This window comes from Poecilia reticulata, linkage group LG16 (assembly GCF_000633615.1).
Source record: "Poecilia reticulata strain Guanapo linkage group LG16, Guppy_female_1.0+MT, whole genome shotgun sequence".
In the NCBI taxonomy this organism is placed as follows: Eukaryota; Metazoa; Chordata; class Actinopteri; order Cyprinodontiformes; family Poeciliidae; genus Poecilia; species Poecilia reticulata.
This window is the reverse complement of record NC_024346.1, coordinates 12,278,214-12,303,522: the sequence shown is the minus strand read 5'-3', so window position 1 is coordinate 12,303,522 and position 25,309 is coordinate 12,278,214. Positions and strand designations below refer to the sequence as shown.

Below are 25,309 nucleotides of genomic sequence, written 5' to 3'. Positions count from 1 at the left end.
CACACACACACACACACACACACACACACACACACACACACACACACACACACACACACACACTGTAAAACATTTGAACTGCGTGTTCACTTTTTATTAATGCTGTCAAACCTCCAAGAGTTGAATAAAGTGGAGTTTTTAAGGTAAAAAACAACTAAAATAAGAAAAAGACAGGAGTGGCAACTGTTTCCCAGAATGTTTTTGTAGCCTGAGATGGAAGTGCATCACATTGATCTGACTCTTGTGTGTTATTAAGGAAAATGTTTATATTAATGCAACTGACAGTCCTGCTCACACTACATGTTTTTGAGCAGAATTCATAGTGATGTTTCATAAAATTTATTATCAGATCAAAAATATTCCTTCATGCAATTTGAAACAAGAATCTAAATTGTTCTAAAGTAAAATAAACAGTTATTTTTAACACGATGTTGTGAGTAAAAATAATACATAAATGTGCTTTTTAACTAGGAGAGGGCAGCGAAATAGTTATTTGGTTTAAATTGCAACATTAAGTTAAAACTCACAATTCAAGATTGATTAACTTAAAAAACAAACAATGTTTAGACAACTTGTCTCCTGTTGTTAAATCAACTTTATGAACTTTAATTTCTGATCCAGTTTTCTTGTTGACTTAAGTTGCATTTTAAAGGCAGCAGGTGAGCCACCTTCAAATGTTTTATAGTGCAGAATAATAAAAGTTTGGTCCATCCTAAGAGCCCATGTTTCTTCTATTTATAGTAGAATCTGTTCTGTTTTAATTTAAAGCTAGAAGAGTTAATAAACATCCCGAGGAAGGTTTGAGGCCACAGGAAGATATTTTTTACCACTTGAATGAAAAATTGGTTCCAATAATACCAAGAGTGACAAACACTGACCTACGAGAAACATTAAACCGCGTCATCTTTTAAACATCATACATGATCATCAGGCGTTCCAGATGTTTACGTCTGCATTCTCAAAACTCAATGTGTTTACAGTTAATCAGATTCCTTCTGGCTGCGGCTGAATGAAAAATGGCAAAACTATGATGTGAAACAATCCTTCGCCTCATGGTGTGGGCCCGTATTCTCCTGCCGCTGCAATTGTCAAAGATCTGACGAAAAGGAAAGTAAAGAAATGAGAATGGAGGGGATGATTCACTGTCATGAATATCCATCAGGGTCAGATTGTTGTTTGTTAAGCCCTGCTCTCATACTCATGCGGCTGGTGGGGATCTGATTTGGTAACGTCGATGGCTTGGTAACCATTGGGCGTGAACGTAAATGACTGGAAGTGACGCCGTGCTGACGAGTGCGTTTGGTGTTGCAGTTTCAAAAAAACAACCAGGGCTTCCATGAATGAAACCAACAATATTTGTAAACAAAAAGCATCCACTGTGCTTTACAGAGAAAACTAAAACAAATTATAACAAAAACTTAGCCTTGTAAAAGTTTATAAACTTACCCATGTGTCTTTATCTATCAACCACATACCTCTAAAATTTATTTAGAGTACTTAGATCGTTTCTTTCTTATCGAATTTGGGTCAAAACTTTTCCTGTGACCTCCTTACTTGTTGAGCTTCCAGACTGAATATTTTCACATATTGTTGGAGAGGATTTCTCACTTAGAAGAATCAGAAACTAGAAGGAGATAGAGAGAATCCGTGGGAGGAAGTGGGACTCCCTGTTTACTTCTCTGTCTTACAGTTTCCAGGCTGACAAAGCCAGACCGCATCAAAGTCTCCCTGAAGTCACATGATCTGCAGAGGAACTACCCATCTCTGCCTCCGCTCGCACCCACGGGCTCAAATATAAACCCCAACAAGCCGAGTGAGAAAAAAGCACATGAGACACAGAGAGAGACGGCTGAGCAGAAAAGACGGATCAGATTTGAAGGATTTATTTTAACTGGGTGTGAATTTAAAACATCAGAATGATGCTGGTGGAGAGTCTCGTCTTTGGGATGATTTTTCTTCTCACAAAAGGTAATTTTTTTTTAAACAAATGATCAGATATTTAAAGTTTTTTCCTGAGTTTTCAGTTTGTAAAGTGTTTATCTTCTGTTGTATTTCTAGGAGTGAGAAGTGAGGTGACAGAGGTGGTTGGTGAAGCGGGTTCCCAGGTCGTGTTGCCCTGCATGTGTGAAGCTGCACAGTGTGATCCTGCTGCCATCACCTGGAACAAAGAGAGCAAAGGGTAAGAAACTCACCTCTTCTGATATTATTATTATTATTATTATTATTATTATTATTATTATTATTATTATTATTATTATTATTATTATTATTATTATTATTATTTCTGCTTAAAACCTAACTAATCCTTAATATCAATCAGGGCATAAAGTGCCACAAAGTATCACATAAGAAGATTTATTTTTTAAAACATCATAAATGTGATCATGTAAATAAAACTGAATTAGATAAAAAAATATGGCTGTCAATTTTAACTTTTAAGTAAAAATGTATTCATATTTAAGTAAATGTGAAAATAGCCGAATGCTTATTTTATGTAGTTATTTTATAGCTATAGCAAAAATCTAAAGTGTTGCAATTAATAGCTCAAATATGTTGTAAAAGTAATATTTATATGTCCAGTATTTTAAGCAAAATTAAATACATAAGCAAATAAAAACTGTGTAAACAATTAATTAAATAGTTAATTCCAAAATTTCAAAAATTGAAATCTTTATATTTAGTATTATAATTACATAAGAAAGATAATAGCTTCAGTGTTTGTGTATTTCATATTTGCTGTGTTGCAGTCCGTCATGAAACAATAACAATTTTAAGCCTTATTTATTAAATAAACTCTAAAATCTGAATAGTTAATCAGACCAATCAGTGTTTGACTTCCTCTTCCATTTAGTAACGTACCATCCATCACTACATGTATTTACTGCTTGAATTTCCAGACTTATTTAAATAATCACAGACATATTTACACATATATCAACTTACTCATGTATAGGCAGCTCATGTGCTTGACCTCTGACCTTGGATGTTTCTTTTGAAATGCAGCACGGTGTGGAGAAAGCAGAGCAGCGGTCTGCAGTACTGGGGCTCTAACTGGTTTAACAGGGAGAACTCCCGGGTCCAATGCCCGCACTCGAAGTTTGGCAAAGGTGACTACAGCCTAGAGATTAACGGTCTGACGAAAGACGACGCAGGACTTTACACATGCAAGGTGGAAATCAAAGGCCACTCGACTGACAAACGGATCATGCTTCGAATCATTGAAGGTAAGAAGGTTTTAGTTTGGGTTTGTGTTTTTCTGACACTTGGTACGGTTAGCTGTAAGAAAATCCAGTTTTAGGAGGATGCAGGTTATGCTTGAGGTTCATGTGCAGAAATTCTGCTAATATTGAGAACTGGTTATTCAAATGCCCATCATTAAGCATTTTTATTTCCTTCTTCCCTCACAGCGTCCGTCTTTCCATCGACTCCCATGTGGGGGGACAATGTGTCCCTCCGATGTTCTGTGACTCCTTGGCGTGAAGATGCTGTAGTTTACTGGACGCTGAACAGGCAGTCATTTACGCCAAAGGCTGGAAGAGCTGTAGAGGTAAAGGCCTCAGATAAGATGGCAGGAACCTGGACTTGTTCTGTCCACACGTCCAGCAACGAATGGAGAGCTTCAGTGGAGCTGTCTGTGGCAGGTGAGAGTCTGACAGCTGAAGCAGGTTAGGAGGAAGTAGTGATTTAAATCACTCCTATAACATCTTCCTTTTTCTTTTACAGGAATAATCCAGCCTGCCAAACAAGACACCAAGCTGTATGCAGCGTTGGGGTCTTCGTTCACGATGCCCTGCGTCTTCTCACCTAGCCTTTCCCCCAGAGCGGCACTGGTGGAGAAACTGGACAGCGGGTTTCAAATTTTCAACAACCGTTCAGCTTCGTCGTCCTCCTGGGACAAATCCATCGTAATCCAGGAGGTCGTGCCTGAAAATGAGGGCAGGTACAGGTGTGGAGGGATCGTAGAACGACGAAGACTGAGCCAGACAATGCAGCTTGTCGTTGCTAAAAGTGAGTGTCTTCAACATCAGCTCTTCATTTCCTCACCATCATTTATTTATGCTAACTTTTTATTCTTCTTTCCTCAGTTGTCAAGTCAAAGAAGAAGGGCACCACGATGTTGAGCTGCCAACTGTCCGACCCAAGCGAAGTGACCAGCTATGAGTGGGTTCATGTGAGCTACGACATCAACGGCACCGAGTCGGTCGGACCAGTCCAGTACGGACAGACGGTTCCTGTGAAGGAGGACTTTGGTGAATGGACATGTCGCTACTTTGGGACAAACGGCCTTCTGGGGAATGTGACCACCCAAGTTCACCTTATGGGTAAGATCCACAATAAATATGAACTTCACATGGAGGATGGATTCATGTCTACTGGGAAATCTCACAGTTTGTTTTCTTTCTTCTTCTTTAGCTGGTCTGAGTGGAGAAAAATCATCAGGAGTCTCCAGTAACACCGGCACCGTGATCGGGCTCAGCTTTCTCCTCGTCATTCTGCTGTTGATTCTTGCTCAGATGTACAAGAATCACCGAAGGGTAAAAAAAATAAAAATCTTCAGTTTATTTAGAAATATCTTGAAAATGTGGACTCTTTTCTTCATAAATTTTAAACTGTCATGTGAAATAACTGAATGTTGTCTTTTCTCCACAGAGGAGAAGGATCTTGCAGTATCCTGCGCTGGAGACCATCGTTCACACCATCTCCAACGAGCGCGAAGAAAGAGAAAAAGATCGAGTGAAAAAGTGATTTTCCCTCGACCAGAGATCTTTGCAGGAAGATGTTCCCAGTACTAAACAGTGAAATGTCTTTTCCATGCAAAGAAAAAACAAACTGATAGGCTTTCTTTTGCACAGATTTTGTAAATAAGCTCACAGCAGACTTTGTAGCAGGAACTATAAAGGAATTCAAACTGTAATTATACTTTATTTCAGATGTAAATATTGTTGGTTTTGTGTGGATTTTTTCGCCCATTGTGAAAATGTCTTAAGTGTTTGAAAAATAAAGTGCACTTAACAGAAATAAAGGTGGTTTTAATTGTTATGTACATAATTCTCCTTCTGAATGAGAAGACATTAACGCATCTGATAAATAACACATACACTTCAAATCTAAATTAAAAAAATGGTAACATATACAGTACATTTTTGATTCTGACTATGTTACAGTACTTTACACATCAATTCTCACTCATATAACTAGAAACTGAGAAAACATAATCTGCATCTTCTTGTGCGACGACACGAATCTTCATTCCTGCTTTTTTACGTTTGCTTCCCCCTAAAGATGTTGTGCTCGGTGTCAGTTCTCCATCTGACTAAATGAACAGGACGGGTCAGATTACAGATCTACACTTGACTGTATTCTCCGTCGTCTTGACCCGGAAACATCTCTGGCCGGCCCATGTCGGCCAGAGACCGGCTGATTCCCTCCATCAGTCCTTCCCCTCTGGGGCTCAGGTGATCCATCACCTCGTCGTCATCTAAGCACCAGCCTTTCCAGTCCACCACTTCGCCATCCATCATGGCGTTGCTGAAACAAAGCAGACATGGCAGCAGATTGTTATATTGCCATTTATAGAGCAGCTGATTTCCGTTCACTCTTATTTTCAATGAGCACAATTGGCAAAAAGGCCTGCTGTAGGAAATTTACAGCGAGAAGATAATCACATCCCTTAAACGTTTCACACAACAGCAAAAGTCGCTATGTTGAGATTATGTAAAAAAAAAAAAACACAACTGTAAAATGAAAGAATATAAAAAAATCACTTTTAAATAAAATCCAGGGCAACCTTTGGATAATTTATAAAGAGAGTCCAAAAAACAAACCAGCAGCATCACAATGAACCTGCAGCTGTAAATACTGTAGATGATTCTGGAAAATACTGACTCTGGAGAGTTTAATAACAGCATGCCACACTTTTCAGATTTTTAATATATTCAACACAAATAAATTGAATAATTTAAGGGTTATGAATATTTCCTTGACAATTGAATGTACAACAATGTTAAAACACAAGTCCTTCATTTACTAATGAATAAAATACATTTAATTATGATTTAGGTTCTCTAAAGGGAGATTTTAGGAAGACAAATTAGAGATGCACCTTTAAATAAGTCTTATTATAGCACCGTTTTGTGGTTTGTTGGGTAGATTTGACTTAATTCATCTCTCTATAGCTTGTGATTAAATTTTTAATGCAACTAAATGTTGCACTGCAGTAAAATAAGGTAAAAACACCAAATGCATTATTCTTGGTTATACTTCAAAAACCTCTAAATCTCTAAAAAAGTTAGCCTTTCCGTCAAAAACACTTGAGTTCAACTCAAGTGAATATATGAATAAATATATTTTAAAACATTCTTTATAAAAATGCAAAAATAACAAAAAAGTTAAATGTGATAACACTGTTTGGGCAAATGTGTTAATAATAAATATATGACCGCGAAAGCCTAATGCAGAGGGGTGAAAGTCTTTGAGGGCCAGTTTCTTTTAGACGTGTCTCTTTTCCAGCAGATCTGAATCAAATAACTGGGTCATCAACAGAACCCCGTAAAAAGAGAGTAGAGATCCAACTTTTAAAAAATGAGTTATTGTTAATCAAATTAAGTTTATCTAATTAAATATATTAAGTTCGTTAAGCTGTCATGTTAAACAAACGTAAATAAAGTAAATCTGGCAAACTTAATCTGATTATATTTAACAATTTTACTTTTTTTTAATAAGTTGGAGCTCCATTCTCATTTTTCAGCGAAAAACCTGACTTAATTTTTTAAAGTTTTTTTCTTTCTTAAATCATTAGTAAAGGTTAAATTAAACCAAAATTAAGACATTAAAATTGACCTTTGCACTGGGATGAATTGCAACTAATACATCAGTCCAGCTTTTTAACGTTTAAAAACTTTTGATTTTCTTAGAAATTATTCATAATCAACAACTAACGATGGCAATCAGGCAACAAGTTTTATCAGGCAAACAAGAAAAGTGCTTAAAATACAAAACATCGCCCAATTTATGAATCAAATAAATTTGTTATCTAAATGTCTCTGGAAAAACCTAAACCTATTCAGCCTGCTAATGAGGACTTCAGGATGCAAACCGAGTGGTGTGGTAAGAAACATGAGCAAGGCAGCAATTTTTAATGTTCCATTCTCACATGTCAGTCTGTAGATTACCGGCCCACTCCTCCTCAAAAACTCATCTCAGTACGAGACGAAGCGACAGATTGAGAAATAAATTTTACAAAATGTTCCAGCAGCGTTTTATATTAAAGCTCAGCAGTCAAATAGATACAAGTTGACAGTGCACAAATAAAATGTTGGTAACGACAAGTCATTTCCAAAGCAGGACTGAGAACACCAGACTAATGTGGTCAGAGTGAACTTTAAGCTGCAGATTATTAAGAGGTCAAATAGTCATTAATGTATCTACTAATAGCAACACTTTAGGGATTGTTGTGTCTTTTTGAGGAAACATGCAAAATGCAACTGAAATCATCAAAAAATACAAAATCACATTTTCCAAAGTGCAACAAAATTGTAGTTGGGTGAAATGTAGCTGACACATTGTGAAATAACTGGATGAAAAAGTTGTAAAAAAGAATCTAAAGTGGATTATGTTCTCACTTCATCACAGTTTCAATCACTCCAGTTGCTAAAACAAATGAAGAGTCAGAATTTCTTCAAAATATAGCAACAGAAATGTTAACGCAATCATGCAAACATTTAACGTCTTATCACCTTGAACTGCACAGATGCTGTAACTGTTTTCATATGATGGTTACATAAAAGCAAGCATCGTGGGAAGGAGAAGAAGCTTGTGGTGGTTTTTGTTTCACAGTCCCAGACCCTGAATGTTTAAGACATCTTCCTGTTTTAACACTTCTGGCTAAAAACACCTTAATGCCTTAATCAGTTCTACAGAAATCTGATGCATTCACTGAAATTGAGTGATTTAAAGGAGAAAAACACGTGAAACATGCAAAACAGTGGGTCATAATCTCTGAAGTTTACACCATTGTTCAATGTGAAATCACTGTCATGATTTCACTGTCATGAATATGTTGTGCAAATATACAATACTCTGCCGTTTACAAAGTTACTTGTGGTGATTTGGTCATATTTGCTGTTGCCCAGGGCAGCATCAGAACGTGGGGATGAATGAGAACCATAAAAAAAAAAAAAAAAAAAATCTGTATTATTTGTCTATTCTGGAATCTGAACTAGTTTTTTCTGTCTTTGTGCGGTTGTTGGGTCGTTGACACCCCAATGCATTGAGTAGGCTTCCCCTGGTTGCTGTTGAGCAGAAAGTTCAGGCTGTTTTAACTCCAGCCATTACTGTACTGCTGATTACACAGATGCATGCAGTAATTTATACCACGGAGTTTAAACTCACGTCGAGTCCAAAGTTATGAGAGAAAGCTAACTGTGGCAGAGCTAGCATGCTGTGCATGCATTAGTGCAGTGTGCATCAGATAATCAGCAGCTATGCAAATTTTTCAGGCCATGAAGCTCAAACATCACCGCAGAGTGTCTGTAAACACTGAGGCCAATGGAAATGTTGATGCTCTAGATCATATTTATTCTGTGGCTTTCAGTGTTGAACTGTCAGTTCGTACTGACAGACAAGGCAGATGAAGAATAAAGATTAATAAAGTATTGAAATGAAACTGATTGTATTGCAACTTTTAATCAATGCTGTGGCTCTTGAAGCTCTTTGATGCATTCAGGTAGGGGATAAAGTTGAGATGGAGAAGGTAAAGTGCAAAGACTCATTTTATATAAAAACATGGGACAAATGAAAACTGAATAATATCAGTATTTTTTCTTACTTTTGATGCAGAGAGTTTAACTACATTAAGCACAAATTTTACATTCTACCTACTTGGAAGTAAACTTTATTTTACCATTAAGATTGGCATTCCCTTTCACTGAATAAAATCCTTACTGGCTTCATAAAAACACCCCAAAACAATCAATCAAGTTTAATCATGTCTTATTTTTCCCATTCTTTTACAGCAGCTTGAAAAGCCCTATGATGTACAGAGCTTGGGATTTTTATCTAATCATGTTTAAACTTCTCTACAGCTTCATCGTAATCTGTCTGCCAATTCTGAGCTGCTTTAAGGTCTCTTGTCACTTTGAAACCAAATTGGTTGCTTCTGGCCCCCCAACTCAACTCACACATGAAAATGGCTGCAAACAGATGTACAATTATATAACCATACATCTTTGAAAAGCAGAAGTAGAGCCTCCTGGACAACCAACAAGAATGCAGGAAGTGATTTCTTGAGGGTAAATTAACGACTAAACACTTCCAGCAGCCATTGTACAGCACATATAGCAGTAACACCAGCTGACCAAACATGCTGGAGCTCTGCATGTGTTTCTAGGTAACGGCGCAATGTCCATTGTGACTTAATTATCTGGAGTTTTTTGAAACGGCTCATTTTCCAGACACCAAAAAACATTAAAGGTGACCTACTATGCTTCCTTGAAAGAGCTAGGATAGGAGTGTGGGCTATGAAAACATGTTCATTACATCTAATACTCAAAATTATTCTCTGATATTGAAATTTCACCCGATCTGTTCTGTTTTGAGCTCCTTTACCAGAAAATGGCTGGGCGTTTTTCCTTTTAGGTGCTTGTGTTTTTTTTAGAAGCACCTGAAGCCAAAATGGAAGTATGAAAACATACGAACATATGTTTACTGTGATCGTAGAAATGGAACTGCACATAAAAACGGCCCTTTAAAGTTTGTTAAAATTTCACAAATGTTTGGTTGAAGTACAATATGATTGTAAATGTACGTTAAACAGGGGACGTGTGTCCTACTAACCCGCTGCTCTTGTCGTCCTCGTCGCCGTCCACCAGCTGCTCCTTCCATCCTGTGCTCACCGTGAGGGTTCTGGGTCTGATCAGCGCCACCTCCTCCAGGTCCGTCTCATTGCCGCCCTCGCTGGGCGTTGGCGACGGGGCCCTGTTAAATGGGGAGGAAGGACGCAGGTACTGCAGGTTTGTTTGTAGCTGTTTGTCTCTTTTGATTCCAGCTTTGTCTTTTGCCCTTTCCTTGGCTCTTTCCAAGACTCCCTCCACTCGTGAGGTGCGTTCTCTCAGGGTGTATCCCGATTTGGGAGTTTCCTCTGCAGGGTACGAGCTGTCCGAGGGTCTGCGAGGCCGCTGCCCTCCTCTGTTGAGCACATTGGGACTGGAAGAACTCCTCAAGTCTTTAAATTTAAACTTTTTATTGTGGAATTTGGATCCTGACAGCTCAGATTCAGAAAAGGCTTCGGTGTCGGAGTAGTACTTTGGGTACGGGTTTGGAGCTTGCTTGCTTTTGGTCGGCTTCTGGTTGACCCCCAGATGGACGTCTAAATCAAACTTAGTAGGAAGGGAGCTTCTCTTTACCTGCATGCTGCACTCGGAGTTTGAACCATCGGGAGCCGTCAGAGTTAGTGTTGGCTCATTGAGGAAGCTGGATGTCGGAGTCGGTGGGCCCTGGCTGGTGCTGCCTGGCCTCCTTTTCCGTAACCCAGGGGACTTTAAGTTTTGGGGGAAGCCTGCAGCATCAGGAGGAGTTCCTGGATCCAGAAACTGGCTGGAGGAAGAGGTTCCACCGGGGTCCTGCGGCACAAACTGAATATCTGAGATGCTTCTTATTAATCGTTTCTCTACAGGTGGTTTTCCAAACTGCGGCCTGGACATGATTTTTGGTTCGTGAGGAACTTGAAAAGTGACCTCCTCATCTGTCGGGTAGTCAACAGCAGGAAGTTCATCTAATAGACGGATGGGTTGTCTCTTTGGGTTGTATATTCCTAGACCTTCATTTTGACCGAAATGATACGGTTTTAAAAGCTCACCACGTGTCCTCAAAGTACTGTGTGTGTTCATCATCGGAGTCTCAGCAGTTTTCTCATTTTCCTCCAGATGTTTTCTCCTTATTCCCATCTCTATCCACTCTTGCTCTCTGCGTGCCGGCTGTCGAGTCGGGATGTTCTTGCGCACTGGCTTGTAGGGAACTTTAGGAGGTAATCCAGAGCTTTTAGGGGTCATCTGATCCTGATCTGCTTCCTCAGATCCATTAACAGTTTGAGTTTTATTTATTACATCAGTAAGCTCATTCATTAGCCTTGACTGCATGGGAGGTTGGTCTTCTACCTCCATGTCGTCATTATTGACGTCTGCAGCAGGTTTGGTGTCCTGCTGAAGTGACCTGACATTGTCCAGTCTGTTGTCCTCTTGCTTTCTCATCTCCAACAGATCGTCCTGATAAAGTAACAGTGAACAAAGAAGCATTTAACACCATGTTAGTGTAGTTTCAACTACTTATTAACAGGTTTAGCACTCTATTTGGACAGAAATGTGATTGAAATAATACAAATATTCATCCTTTCTTTCTGTTACGGGTTGAAACACTTCCTGGTCTTTGTTATAAGACCCACAACTAAAATATTCCACCACCTCCTGCAATTTAGGGTTCGTAGACAAAATGAAAAATTTTCTGGGTGTTTGCAAGAATAAATTAGCTGAAAGAGTTAACGCTAAAACTAAGTTTTTATTAAAATTCAGCACAATTCCTGCTTTTTCAGACTGCCACTGTCTCAAAATGATCCATTTCCCACAGTAAAAGTTTTATAACAGAATTAGGAGGTATCTTGCAACCAATCAGGATACAACATTTAGTGTTTGAACAATAAATACTATTAAAATAAAGCTTACAATCATTTTATCTATTGAAAAGCATGGCATCTAATGTAGCATTAAGAAACACAAACACTAACCGTGAACTTACTTTTTAAAATTTTGGATAAACACAAAAGCTTCTAAATTAGACTGATGAAAATGCTCATTAGACTGAACAAAAATAATATTTTAATTGCAAAGAATACGCTTTTGAGAAAATCCAAAATGCAGTAATTATGACGTTTTTCTAATAAATGTCTCAAACATTTTGTAAAATTTGTACAATGTTTACAGTTTGGATCTTTTTCTCTGGAGGTGAAACTCTTTTCCTTAGCTGAGATGATCTCAGTCAAAGTGAAATCTTGTTGGAAAGCATTTGCCACAGATGTTAGCAGCATAAACAATCCTCTCTCAAGCCCTTTTTCATTTTAGCATAGACCTTCAGTGCAGAGCTGTCAGTGTAGCAAACAGAGCCATGTCAAATGTCAGACCAATCACACATTATTACATATTTTGAACAGAATTTGTGTGAAGAACAAGCTGCCTGAATGATCAAACCAGGAATACAGAGACATACAGATGTCATTTTGCTATTGCAGCTCTGGGAGAGAGAACAGATTCTTCTTGTTCTTGTATGGAATGAATGAATGCTAAACCCTGAAGGGCTCCATACCTGAACTCAGAGGTATTTCCACTAACTAGAGACCCAGAAGAACAAGAAAAGTACATGCAACAGCTACTGTATATGAATGAGGTAAAAAAGATCTGGGGATTCTGTTCAGCAGAGCGAACCTTTCAGAGTTTTCAGCATTAAATCTGGAGGAGGGAGAATTTAACATAGCCTAAAAACAACCGCAGGCCTACAGTGAAGCACGGCGGTGGCTCGGTGATGCTCTGAGGCTTTACTTCCTTTAAAACTGGAAAAATAAATTGGTCAACCAAGTATAAATCCTGAACAACTTCATTAAAAGCTCTTACTTGAGAGTGTATTATATCCCACCCCCTGATCTCTGTAGGTGTTTTTACATTTTCAGAGAATGTTTGGATTTTCTGTCTTTGATGCTCCAGTTTCAGTACGTAACTTTACTCAAACACTGAGCTCATTTAAATAAACTTGAACCCCACCTATTCAAAGTCGCTGTGTAAGGAGCTCCCTAAGGGACATGGGAATTTTTTTTTCTTTTACGTTACCTCGCAATAACCAAATATTGTTTACTGTGATCATAGAAATGGAACTGCACATAAAAACGGCCCTTTATTAACCATTCAGACTACCAACTCAAAAACCTTTGTTCACGTCTTCGACAGGATGGAAAGAGAGGGAAAGCTCATGTTTAACCTATTTTGCTTTTGCATTTTGCACATAGGTTTCTGATGCATTTCTACCCTCTAGAAGAAGATATAAAACTTCTGATATTTCACAAACAAACTAGACATACATGGAAAAACCTTACGAAAACCTTATATTATAGCAGAAACCACAATGGCCACCATAAGAAAGACTTTCAGTACTAAATTATCCTGCATGAACTGATTAGTACATTATTGCAAGAAAACATGAAACCTGTTGAGAGGAAACACAAATGTTTTGCGAGGTAACGCAAAAGAAAAACTTTTCCCCATGTCCCTTAGGGGCCTTTGTACTTTTGAACTGTAGTAAATAGATGAATGATGTTAACAGTGTCACTTGACAAAATCTAATGTCTGTTATTGGTTTTCACAACTGTTGACAATGTGATGTGTTTCTGAATTTTAAAAATGTTTCCACAATGTGAAACACCACAAACTGCTGTGTTGCCGAAATCTGCTAAATAAACTTGATTAATTGATTACAATTAAGAATGTCTCTCCTGCACAGGCCAGACAATTTTCTTAGTGCTCATGTTTTTTTTTGTTCTTTAATATCTACAGATATAATAATTTCTAAAGTAACAATGCTAAAGCCATATGAGACCAAAGGATTTGATTACCTTTGCTGACTTGATGGCGTTGACCCAAGTGGAGCATCTCTCTGGGTTGCTGGTCACCAGGATGGTGACGTTCATCATGCAGTGAAGCTCACCGACCTCCACCAGAACTAAGGAGTCTGAGGGAAACGGGAAACACAAGCATCATGGTTTCAGGACGGACTTGAGCAGAACTTTCGGATATAATCGTCCCGTTGAGAGTGTTACCCACTGCCATCTTTTAGAGGAACACAGTTCATTCTGTCAAGAGCCAGAGGAGGTCGAAACACTTTCAGTCGCTCCGCTTTTTTCTGCACTTTAGTCAGAAGGAGAACGTCTGAAAACAGAAGAGCCACCACGTCCGTCTGCAGTACATTATGGGTAAAAAGATAAACATTTCTGTCAAATATTTACTGGAATTAATGATTTAAAACTACAGGACCTGCCAGGATAAGCTGCACTCACCTTGCTGCCTCGTATCTTCAGGTTTTCCTCCAGCAGCAGCTTGCGTACGACCTTGGAGCCCACTCCTCTGATGGGGTACGTCAGGTCAAAGCGGCAGACGTCCCGGACAATCTGTCAAGCACAACAGCACGTAGCTTTCAGATTACTTGTTTATTATGTCATATTCTTACCATAAACCCTAGAAGTTGAAAAAGATTTGAACGTCTCTGTTGTATTCAATTCTCTCTGTTTTTTTAAGGTTGCCCGTGCAGTACAGGTTTAGTGCATTTTATTGCACACGAAGTTGTTTCCAGATGCACAAAGCTAACAAAAAAATTCACAGCTTTTTTCTGCATTCTTGTTAGAGCTGCAGTGTTAATGTTATCATGCACCTACATTACACCATCAAGTGAGAATTCATGAGCTGTTATGTTTTTAAAGATAATAAGAAATAAACATCTTAAAAATAAAATGTTCTTTGCTGAAGCTTGTTGCTATGTCCTCCAGAAACCACAAGGGGGCTTAATTGAAATTGATAAAGACAGAAAGGGACAAAGAAGCGATAAAGTGGATATTACTGAAAATAAAAAAATGAACTACAACTTAAACAAAACGAATGAGAATTTTAAAAAAATCCTTGTAAATGATCACAAAATACCATCAAACAAACAACGAAAGAACGACACAAAACGACGAAGAGACTCAAAAGCAGATCTGTACTAATTAACACAAAAATATTTATCAAATTATTTACAGAAATCCTGATGGCGAATCCATTTTACCTTGTCGATTTCTTCATTTATTCCCTCCACCTCATATCCTTCAATCTTCTGCGCAGAGGTGTAAAGAGCGAGCTGCTCATCTTTATACTGCATGAAGTCATTAATACTTTCTAAGAAGCTGTTCACAGTAGTTAGCTGAGGAGAAGCAGGAGCAGAGACATGATGTGTGAGGTAAATCTGCAGCTGAAGGGAGAAAAGAGCCGGCGCTGGACCAGGCCTCACCATGGCTCTGAGGGCCTGCTGCACGTGAGGCTCCTGGGTTTCTTTGAGCACAGCTTTGAGCAGCAGGGGATACTTTGTGATCCTCTGATGTGGTTTGGCCTGCATGTCTCCCAGCCGCATCCGCTCCCCCTGAGGATGCATCTCCACCCACTGGACATGTCGAAAAACACAGAAATATCCGCTCAGTTGGATAGACAGTTTCTTGTTGTGTGTTTCGTTTCTGTATCGTCTCTCAAATCAAAATAAAAAACAATGAGATTCATTGTTTGATATTTGAAAACGCTTACTCTCAGCGTATGCAGATGCATCTGAGTTGAAATAATTAGTTGTTATGTGTCTAAAGGCAACATTTGTGGTGAGTTGGTGCTATGCTGCATAAATAAATAAGTGAAAATGAATTGAGTCAGTGCTTCAGGAGCCACCACACACGGGCGTTTCCCGGATATGAGCCACAACCGTCACATTCCTTAAATGAAGCCAAAGACAACACCAGAAACCTTTTAAAGTTTAAAAGAAGGAAAAATAACTGGACTGTTGCTCAAACCTCATTTCAGATGAAAATAACATTTACAATTAACTTGGAAATAAACGTCTGAGTCCGGATGAAGAGGGTAGAGGCACAGAATCACTTCAAGTTCAATGTGAAGTTTCCACAGAGAGTTACGATTTGTTGAATCGTGTCATCTGCTGGTGTTGGGCCACTAAGCTTTAACAGGTCAGAAATCTTTACCGATGTTTGCTAGGAAATGGCAAAGCAGGTTTTTTTTGTCTCCCTCTGAAGACAAGCTTCACGGAAACTATAACTTAAGTTTCCAGCAGGACTTGGCACCTGCCCACACAACCAAAAGTAGCAACACCTGCTTTAATGACTGTGCTTGATTGGCCAGCAAACTGGTCTGACCTGAAATCCTCACTACGGAGGAAAATGAAAGACAGCAAATTCAATAATGCAGAGGAGCTGAACGACGCTATCAAAACAAAAATTGACGTTTTAGCATCTCAGCAGACCGGTTTCCTCCATGACACACTGCAGTAATGCAGCAATGCATGCAAGACATTATGCATACCACGTTCTGATGGAAAAAATAAATATTTTATTTGTCTTTTGTAGCATCAAAAGGTAACACTTTATTTGACTGACATGACACTGTCATAACCATGACTTAACTCATGTCATGAACATGAAGGAGTCTTTATGTATGTGACACTTTTAATGCAAAACTGATACTTCTAATGGACTTTCAATGCAAGTTTGCATTAAAAGTGCCATTATTTACTGAATGACGCTTCATGACAACAGGCGTAAACATTCATGAAGACTCATTCATGTTCATGGAAGGTGTTAAGTCATGTTTATTACAGTGTGAAGCGTTAGCTGTTCCTGTTCTGTGTCACTTGGACCACCTTTTAACACGTCTCAGTGACTATTTCCTGCTGAAGTGAAGGTTTGCCTGGAAACAAAAGGTGTGAAAAGTGAAGCTGAGAAGAGTGACAGCGTGTCGTATTCTGGTCCTGAAGTCCCTTTTCCAGCTGAACGTTCAGGACCCATTGCTGGAGATCTAGCAACCCGAATCATTCGGAGAAGATGTTGGCGTGAAAAGTGGTTTGGTTGACATAAAGCTCTCATGTTTGCCCTCCTACTAGGTTACAAAAACGTCAGTAACCACAGCGCCACAATTACCTGATCTGAAAATGGATCTCACCAAAGTAAAAGTTGCTAAGTGTGGGAGTTTTTCTCTCAGTGTTGGTGTGACTGTTTGTCTTCTCTACTGCTGCTGCTGCTTTACCTGCACAAAAGCAAGGAAATGAGGGTTGCTCTCCATCTGCTTTCGTGTGAACTCCAGGTTGTTTTCCTCCTCCCAGCAGTAATGGTGGTAGGCCAAGAAGCGCTCGTGGAACTGGTGCAAAAGCAGAAGACAACTCATATCTGGATTTAAATGCTGGCTTTGCCTCTCTACTTCATTATAATTCTCCATACACAGCAAAACTGGGCCTAACCGGCACCAGGTTCCAGTAAGGCCTTGCTCATGAAGCATGCGTGGGATTGTTTCATCCATTATTTTAGAAGGAAGAGATTATAATCTTAGCTTCAAATGTGCGTTTAATGCATGCACGTTTGCGCCGCATAAAATCTAATTTGATATGCAGTTTGCGCAAATGCATCATAAACCCTGTTATTGCACCATGTATTCAAATTGTTGTTAAATTGGTGAAAATATGCCTACATGGCTGAATATTTGTGAATTTTTCTGTGTAACATGACTTGAAATTATTCTCATATTGGAAGATTATGCAGCATGTCATCATCTTCCTAGAATAATGGCCTAAGTAATTTCTTGACAAAAGTATTTATTGTTTTTGTTTTTTTTGCTTAAACTAAATCATCTTTTGGCCAAAAGTGACTTTAAAATTTACTTTAAAATCATATTTGACAAAATATTACTTATGCCAATATTTTAGGAAGGTAAGAATTTATAAAATGCCTCTAAGAAATGCAGATGGGAAGCTAAAAAATCTAGTTGCAATTGTAGCTGATATTAGTTGTTTGCAAAAGAGGTAATCCAGGAGAGCCTTTTACTTTCCTTGATGCTGACTGGCTGTTCCCCAAGAGTGGAAATAAGGAAGACTGTGAATATTAGCTTCTCCACTGGTATCGAGACGGTTTACACTGTGTATATTAATGCATATTAATGCATATTTGGTGTTTGATCTAATAAAATGTGCAGCGAAAAATGTGTGTAGAGGGGATCTGAAGTCTGAGTGCTTCTCTACTGCAGGTAAGATACTGACTGCCGTACAGAACCCCATGAAAACAAACTTAACACAATTTAAACCATGTGTCAAACACAAAGGTTCAGGGGCCAAATCTGGCCTGCTGTACCTTTTTATGTGGCCTTATAGACTCCAAATTACATCAATAGGACCCTCCAGTTTTTCACAAATCCTCTAAATTCGCACAAAATCAACAGATCCCCACATTTCCTTTCTGATTTCACAGCAGTTTTTTTTCCAAAAATTGGTAAAAAAACATTGGGTTTAATTGACTCAGTCTTACTTGATGTCAAGCTATAGACTGTGATCAATACGGTGAGTGATAACAAAAGTCACATTTAACTTCACGCATTAGCAAAAGTATAAAAATTTCTTACAAATATTTCTACATTAGCATCGCAAAATATGTAATTATGATTACGAAAAGCCACAAAAACAATTACAAAATTCTGGAGGGACTGCTGTTTATTAATATTTTAGCAGTTAAATTAATTTGATCAGTATATTCTGGCAGAACCGGCCCTTTAAGAACATTCAGATATTTTATATGGTCCAAAATGAAACTGAGTTTGATGTAAACCAACCTTTTGGATAGATCACTTCTGCACTGCACATCACTAAATAAGTCAACTTTGTCAGATGAATTCAAACTTATGTGAACAATCAAACCCATTTCTGCACCATGAGCAAATAGCCTACTCATAAACCATTAGTGGAAAAATGAAGGTGTGGGGATAAGTCATTTATTTTAACTGCTGGGCAGGAACATCATTTACTGTGTGTCACTGTAGATCTGCAGACAATGAGTCCATACCTGCAGGCAACCATCCTCCAGCCTCATGGGGTCAAAAGGTTTCCCCGTTCTTCTGACTTCCTGTAACATGGGAAAAACCACCTCCTGCCAGAACAGCTGGTGAGCTTGCAGGATGGAGGGCAGGTTGGAGAAAAGTTGATTGGGTTTCACCTGGAGGAAGGAGAATTAAAACACCAGCGTTACATTTTTAACTCTCTGGCCTTTGCGATAGTTTCCGTCTTCTAGGTGGAAACATTGTGGGAACCAGGCTGCTGATGTTGTTGTGTTTTCTTTCAGCTCAAGCTGTGTATTTTGCTGCTAAGCAGAACAGAGCAGTGGAAACTAGGCCTGCATATTTTATATGTGCGTGATATTCCAGTTGCATGCTTTGCAGACTAACCTCCTGGAGAATGTCATACTGGTGCAGGTGGACCAGAGCGGCAACAACCAACTGTGAAAGCCAGACACACACTTGTTAAACATCCTGTAGAAAATCCCTCCTCAGCTCTGACACGCATTGTGATTAAACCAGGAGGACCTACGTCTTTGATGATCTTCAGCTTGTTGATGTAGATCAGCTCAGTCTGTACAAACTCCCACAGCGCCGCCTGCTGGTGTCTCTGCTTCTTTGCCATTGTCTGAATCAGATAAAAGAAAGTGGTGGCTAAGTGTAATTGTGGAATGCCTGCAGCGCGCAGACGGAGCGGAGAAGGCGCAATGAGGATATACGGGAAACAAAATACTCCTACTTCCTCTAAAAACAAACTTCAGCAGGACTGAATTTAGCAAGCATTTGACTCAGATAATATTCTGCAGAACGTCCGAGTTGTGTACATGTTAAAAGATATAAAACTGTTTCTTACTGTGTGAGACTTCACCAGCTCTGTCCAGCTGCTCTCCAGTGCTGTTCCCTGAACTTCCTCCTTCCAGATCCAGCTCAGGTTGGCAGGAACAGCAAACGTCTCCAGATGTTTGGTTAATAAATCCTACCATGTTGTTTATGAGGGGTGGGGGGATGACAGCACACAGGAGCAGAAAACATTAATGCTAAAATGCACCAGCAGTTCCCGTGAAAGTAAAGGATGTTATGAATTTTTGTGGTCACATAAAAAGAAAACTAGAGAAGCAGAACAAGTAGCGCTGCACTGTTTTAAGTGTTCGTGTGGGTGGACAAGGCTGCAGCAGGTCTGTATCTGCCTCACGGTGTGTGAGAAATGCAGCTTGATGAATAAGAGACCAAACAATACCTCAGACGTTGACACTCCCTGGCTGCCAAACACCTGCTTCAGCGGCGTTCTGGATTTACTTCCTGACGAGTTTACTTTGCTCAGGGTTGCAAAGTCAGTCACGACTTTCACCTTGCTTTTCCTCTAGAAAAAGAAAAATAATAGTGAGTTATAAGCCGTGGAATAAAAAAAAAACAACAAAAAACAATTGTAGACACAGTTGTGTCAACAAAAATAGAAAATGAGACACAGGCTGCCGTCACCTCGTCACGTTGCGACTACAAGCTTCATTGTTCATTGTTACCAGAGAATCAACTTTAACCCTTGTGTTTAGAAAATAGTTTTACACACGTAAAACTTGTATCATTTGCCACAGTCTTCTTCGTTTGCCTCAGTCCTCGCACGCACAAGGGTTAACATTAGCGGTAGGCAACATGAAATTAGAATTTTATCGCGATATTTAGTGATATTATTGTGATAAAGATTACGTTTTTTAAAACTATTGTTTACTTTTTTTTTTGGTAACTCTATGACTGTGATTGCATAACACAGGATTCAAAGCCCCATGAACGCAAATCTACATGCTTGAAAAGCATTCCTATGTAAATCAGGAATGCCACTTACTTAAAGAAGTGTGATTTATACCACTGAGCTGCTCACAGCATTTAATCATATTTTTAAATGTACCGATATTTATTGATGTTCTCATGCAACAAACAGTAGGGAAAAAAATCACAAAAACAACATTTCTGATCATACTGTCAGTTTTGTCTTTTATCTACCATCAATAACTTAAGATTATCATGGAAACAACAAGACATTTTTCATGATAAATGAAAAAGGGATGGACATACGATACGATGTCCATCCCTGCAGAGCGTAACTTATGTATTTGCAAAACACAAGTTGTACAAATAAAACTCAGTGAGATGCATTCAGTATGAGGCAGAACCACGTTGGACTGCAGCTGCAGGTGTTTTGGGATACGTACGTCTCTACCAGCATTAAACATCGAGACACTGGAATATCTGCCCGTTCCTGTTTTCTGAATAGCTCAAACTCACCACAGATTCACAATTGAGTTTGAGTCCGGACTTTGACTAGACCGTTCTAACACATGAATGCGCTTTTCGTCATGCCTACGACTGTATTTTTGGAGTCATTGTTAAGCTGGAAGGTGAGCAGCATGATGCTGCCACCACCATGTTTTACTGCGGTGTGTTCAGTGTGATCTGATGTGTTACTTTTCTACCATACACAACATTTAACATGTTCTCTGCTCTTCCACTCTTCCAGAATAGCCATATTTGTTCTCCTACATGAACTGTGGATCTCTGTAGCTCCTCCAGAGCAACCATGGGCCTTTTGGCTGCTTCTCTGATTTATAGTCGTGGCTCGTTTTGTCTGTTCAGGTGGATTTTCATGTCTTGGAAGGACTGCAGATGTAGCATTTTCTTTCTATGTACAGGAATCCATCAGATGTTCAACTTTTGAGATGTTTAACTTTTTTTGTAACTTTTTCTGATTCTGCTGTTTTTGCTCTATTCTCTAAAAAACCTCTGAGGCCTTCAAGGAACAGCTGCATGTCTATGCAGGATAATTTAGACATTAACTGATCCTTCATTCATTCTTGATGTACTAAATTCTTTTATTCTTTTGCTTAAGAGGGTTAGATTTTATTCAGAGATGTCAAAGTATATTAAAAAATGCAACAGTGTTTTCCTTTTACATACAAATATCCAGAATTTTATGCTTGCAATGTAACAAAATGTTTCTGAGTTCTTGTGCAAGGCAATGTTTGTGCATTAATATTAGTGTTATATTAATATAATATTAGTATTATATTTCTTAAAACCTTACACTTTCTGTTCTGCTATGGAAGTTTTCTTCAAGGATTTCATACTTTACACTTCAATGTTGCAACAATATCTGTAATGTGAAAAAGTAATCCGATCAAAGTATTAAATGAAAACGTACCACACACGTATTACAAACTAAATATAGTTTGAAAATTAAAGAGCTGCAAGACACATCGCAGTTTAAATAACTCGATTTAAAGAATCAAAGAGCATTTCAATATTTGGATTTCACTATTTGTTTTAGAGTAATTTAAAAACAGACTAATAAAATTAAATAAATAAGTATAAGAATACTTTTAGAAGGAAACAATTACATAATTTGTCTTCATATGAATCAGACAAAATATTAAATGATGAGAAGAGGATTAAAAGTAGCAGACATGGTAGGGAAAATCTTCATGAAGATATGCAAGTAAAAATCTGGTATTAATATGTTCTACTTGCCTGGTGGCCAAACGTGCTGAACTTGTTTTTATCTGCAGACCCCCTGCGGTGCGTTACGTCTGTTGGCAGATCATCCACAACATCCGTCTCTCTGGTTTCTGCGTCTTTCTGCTTCTCCCCATTCAGGCTGTCTTGTCTCTGCACCATCTCCTTCATTACTGACTCAAACTCCCCGTTGTTTACATACGGCATTTTTGTGGACAGGCTGAAGAAAGGCGCACAGCGTTACTTATTGACAGACCGTGGTGCTTAAAGGCTGCAGATATTTCATGAACCTATGAAAGAATGATAGTGGGTCGCCGTGTGGTTTGTTGCAGTTCTGGTATGTCTGCTTGTACATTCTTTGCAAGTCTGAAGGCTTGAAATTTCAGAGCAAATGAAAACAGATGGCAGCATTAAAACTGCTACTACGATATAAATTATTTATTTTAACATTTTAAAGTGATCCTTATCTACTTTTCTTCAGCCCAGTGCTTGAGTCTGAACAGGACCAGGTAATTTCTTTTGTTTTCTAGTCATAAAATGAGGAAACTGAACAAAATGGAGGACAAAAGAAGAAGTATCTAATAAAAGTAAATATCTACACACTTTTGATGGTGCTTGTTTGATTACTTGTTGATCAGTTCACTAACATGCCTGAAACTATAAGGTTTTAATCTATACATTGCTTGACTAGATAGGTTTACTATTTCAATATTTAAAACAAAAATTATAGATTAAGTTACTTTTAAAAAAAAAATCTATTTACAGCAAATATTGTATATGGGAAAAGAATGACTTTTAGCTGAGAAATGCATCTTTTTAGATTGATCATCTTTTTTGATTCCAAATTTTATCCTCATAGCTGCTTTGGAATCACTTTATTGGAAAAAGATATTGTTTTAAACTGTGTTATATTTATATTTTTAATAGATTCAACCAAATAAGAAGCTGCTGGAATCAAAATGGGTCCTGTGCCAAGTCGCCTGTCACGTGTAAAAACACTTTTAGTTCCTCCTTTGGGTTTAGAGGCTTTTTATGCCTAATTAAAAATACACAGCTAAAAATACATTTTACATAATGCTGAATATACTAAAGCCGTATCTCTGCTCTGATGTTTTGGCTTCTTTGTGCCTGTTGTGTTTCCTCTTGAGGAACATCATCAGATATTTGATTTTGTTGCTGCTTTGTGCACCATCCACTCAACATTATACGACTAAACTGAACCAATCAAACCCAGAGATAACTGTTTATAACTTTCTGTTCCCTAATAAAGCCATATGTGATCGTCACGTCTCAGGACGATATATTACAAAACACAACTGTTCTGTTTTATTTACAGTGGCACCGTCTATCGCCTCGGCTCGTCTGCAGTTCCCACGCCAGGACAAATTAACACAGGTTCAACAATTCGTATCAGACTCGACTTGACAAGGCGTAAAATTACTCAGCTAGTTTAGTCTAAATGCATTCAGATGGCACTTCAAGGCTTGGCTTGGGCAAATTGGAAACGTGACTCAGCCAGAAAACCTATAAGAAGTCTGGAATGTGTGCAGGAGTTTTTAATACCCCAATAAAATTGCTGATTCGCCAAACGCTGATTTCTTTCTCATGAATTCAGACAGATCCTACAGGATTTCTATTGAAAACTTTATGTTTAACCAGCTACAGTTTCCAAGAAAACCCCTGTGAGTCCAGCTGTGACTGTAAGTCGATGTCTGGTGAACATCAACTTGTGATTTGTTTTGGGGCAAGTTGCTCACTAATCTGAACGTTAGTGTATAAATATGAGTGGATTTTGGTGAATAAGCCTCTTATATGAGTTCAAATAATGTACCACTCAGTGAAAACAATTTAAAATATACATATTATATCCTGTAAGTTTCTAGAAACCAGCCAAAATAAGAGGATGAAAGTTTTAAAAGTACTATTTTACTGTCTGACGGGAGAATTACATGTAAAATAAAGCAGATAACGCTGGAACAGGAAAACAGAAGTAGGGCACAGAGATAACAATCTGTCCTGGAAAGAGAGGAAATAACTCACACTGTTTTGCATCTCCTACCAAGTAAGACTTTTTAAAGTCAACAATTAACATCACATTCAGTCTGTTATAAAAAATGTCCAGACTGTGAGGCATTTTCTTTAGCTCACTGGATTTTAGTAAACTATTTCTGCAAAATAAATACTTTTATAACAAGGAAACTCAATACAGCAAATCACAACTAAGACAACTAACACTTTTGAAACAAGGTGCTCAGGTCGCATTTATGCTGATTTTTGTACAGCGTGAGAAGTAAAGAGACTCTTACGAGAAGACATAATGGAGACAAGTACACCGCACTAATCAGCTGCTGCTATGCTGTCAAACTTGACGTAAAAGCCTTCATCACAGTGTAATACCTTTGAACAGGTGTAGCAACTCGGCGACTGTCAAACTCTCTGAAAGCATCTGGAACATATCGCTGCTATAGATTTGTAGCTTTAAGTCATTAATGAAGCTCCATTAATGCAGGTTTGTTGAGCTTTTTAAAGTCTCTGTAAACGTTTCACCAAATCCAGAAGACGAGTTGATGTTTCTAGACTAGAACACCAACAGGACTGTGGTTAAATATAAAGAAAATAACTGTACAAGAAGCCTTTTTACCATTGTTTTCTCCTAATAAAGAAATAAATCTCAGTTTTTTACCTGGGCTTGGTTGGATCCATTTTGCTTCACGCAGTCATCTTTGGTTTCTGTTGGTTTTCTCCTCCTCTCATGCCTCTCTGGCCCGATCAGTCCCTCCCTTTCTTCCTTTCACCTGCGCGCCGGCTGTCAGCAACTGGCCCGACGGGAACAACTGGATTTCTGCAGCCGACTAATCAGTGCTGAGGCCTGGTTAATGTGTTGCAGGTACAGAGTGCTTACGTGGGGGCTAATTTGTGTGACGATGATCAATTGTTGTTTCATGTCAATGAGAATTTCTTCTCAATTTATTAAAAAGAAAAAAACTGAAGAGGATGTTTGCCATGTTTAAAACAAGAGGAATTTAACTGGAAGAATGTAGAAACAGGAAAAGGAAAAAAATAAATAAAAATCACAGTCTGTCACGAAGGACAAAAATCTCTCAGTTATATCTATTATGGCTAAATATGTGACCAAGTGTTAAAGTTATCTTGCTGGA

The 25,309-nt window shown here is 38.5% G+C and overlaps 2 protein-coding genes across 3 annotated transcripts; one reads left to right on the top strand and one right to left on the bottom strand.

Moving 5' to 3' along the window:
* The first annotated feature begins 1,836 nt into the window (after nucleotides 1-1,836).
* On the top strand, nucleotides 1,837-4,816 carry lag3 (lymphocyte activating 3). Its single transcript, XM_008431437.2, has 8 exons — nucleotides 1,837-1,968; nucleotides 2,059-2,179; nucleotides 3,004-3,224; nucleotides 3,408-3,641; nucleotides 3,724-4,008; nucleotides 4,086-4,322; nucleotides 4,414-4,535; nucleotides 4,651-4,816. Exons 1-8 carry the CDS (start codon nucleotides 1,917-1,919, stop codon nucleotides 4,744-4,746), a joined length of 1,368 nt encoding a protein of 455 aa, XP_008429659.1. The 5' UTR covers nucleotides 1,837-1,916; the 3' UTR covers nucleotides 4,747-4,816.
* A 193-nt stretch (nucleotides 4,817-5,009) lies between these two features.
* On the bottom strand, nucleotides 5,010-24,895 carry plekhg6 (pleckstrin homology domain containing, family G (with RhoGef domain) member 6). 2 transcript variants are annotated; one of them, XM_008431438.1, is made up of 15 exons: nucleotides 24,835-24,895; nucleotides 22,167-22,371; nucleotides 19,885-20,007; nucleotides 19,501-19,623; nucleotides 19,180-19,275; nucleotides 19,038-19,088; nucleotides 18,659-18,808; nucleotides 16,860-16,970; nucleotides 15,073-15,222; nucleotides 14,851-14,985; nucleotides 14,090-14,200; nucleotides 13,857-13,989; nucleotides 13,649-13,764; nucleotides 9,835-11,261; nucleotides 5,010-5,529 (listed from the first exon to the last, which is right to left on the bottom strand). In XM_008431438.1, exons 1-15 carry the CDS (start codon nucleotides 24,852-24,854, stop codon nucleotides 5,346-5,348), a joined length of 3,135 nt encoding a protein of 1,044 aa, XP_008429660.1. In that variant the 5' UTR covers nucleotides 24,855-24,895; the 3' UTR covers nucleotides 5,010-5,345. The 2 variants fall into 2 exon arrangements, with proteins under 2 accessions (XP_008429660.1, XP_008429661.1); XM_008431439.2 differs by lacking the exon at nucleotides 24,835-24,895 and adding an exon at nucleotides 24,549-24,638.
* Between the last annotated feature and the right edge of the window lie 414 nt (nucleotides 24,896-25,309).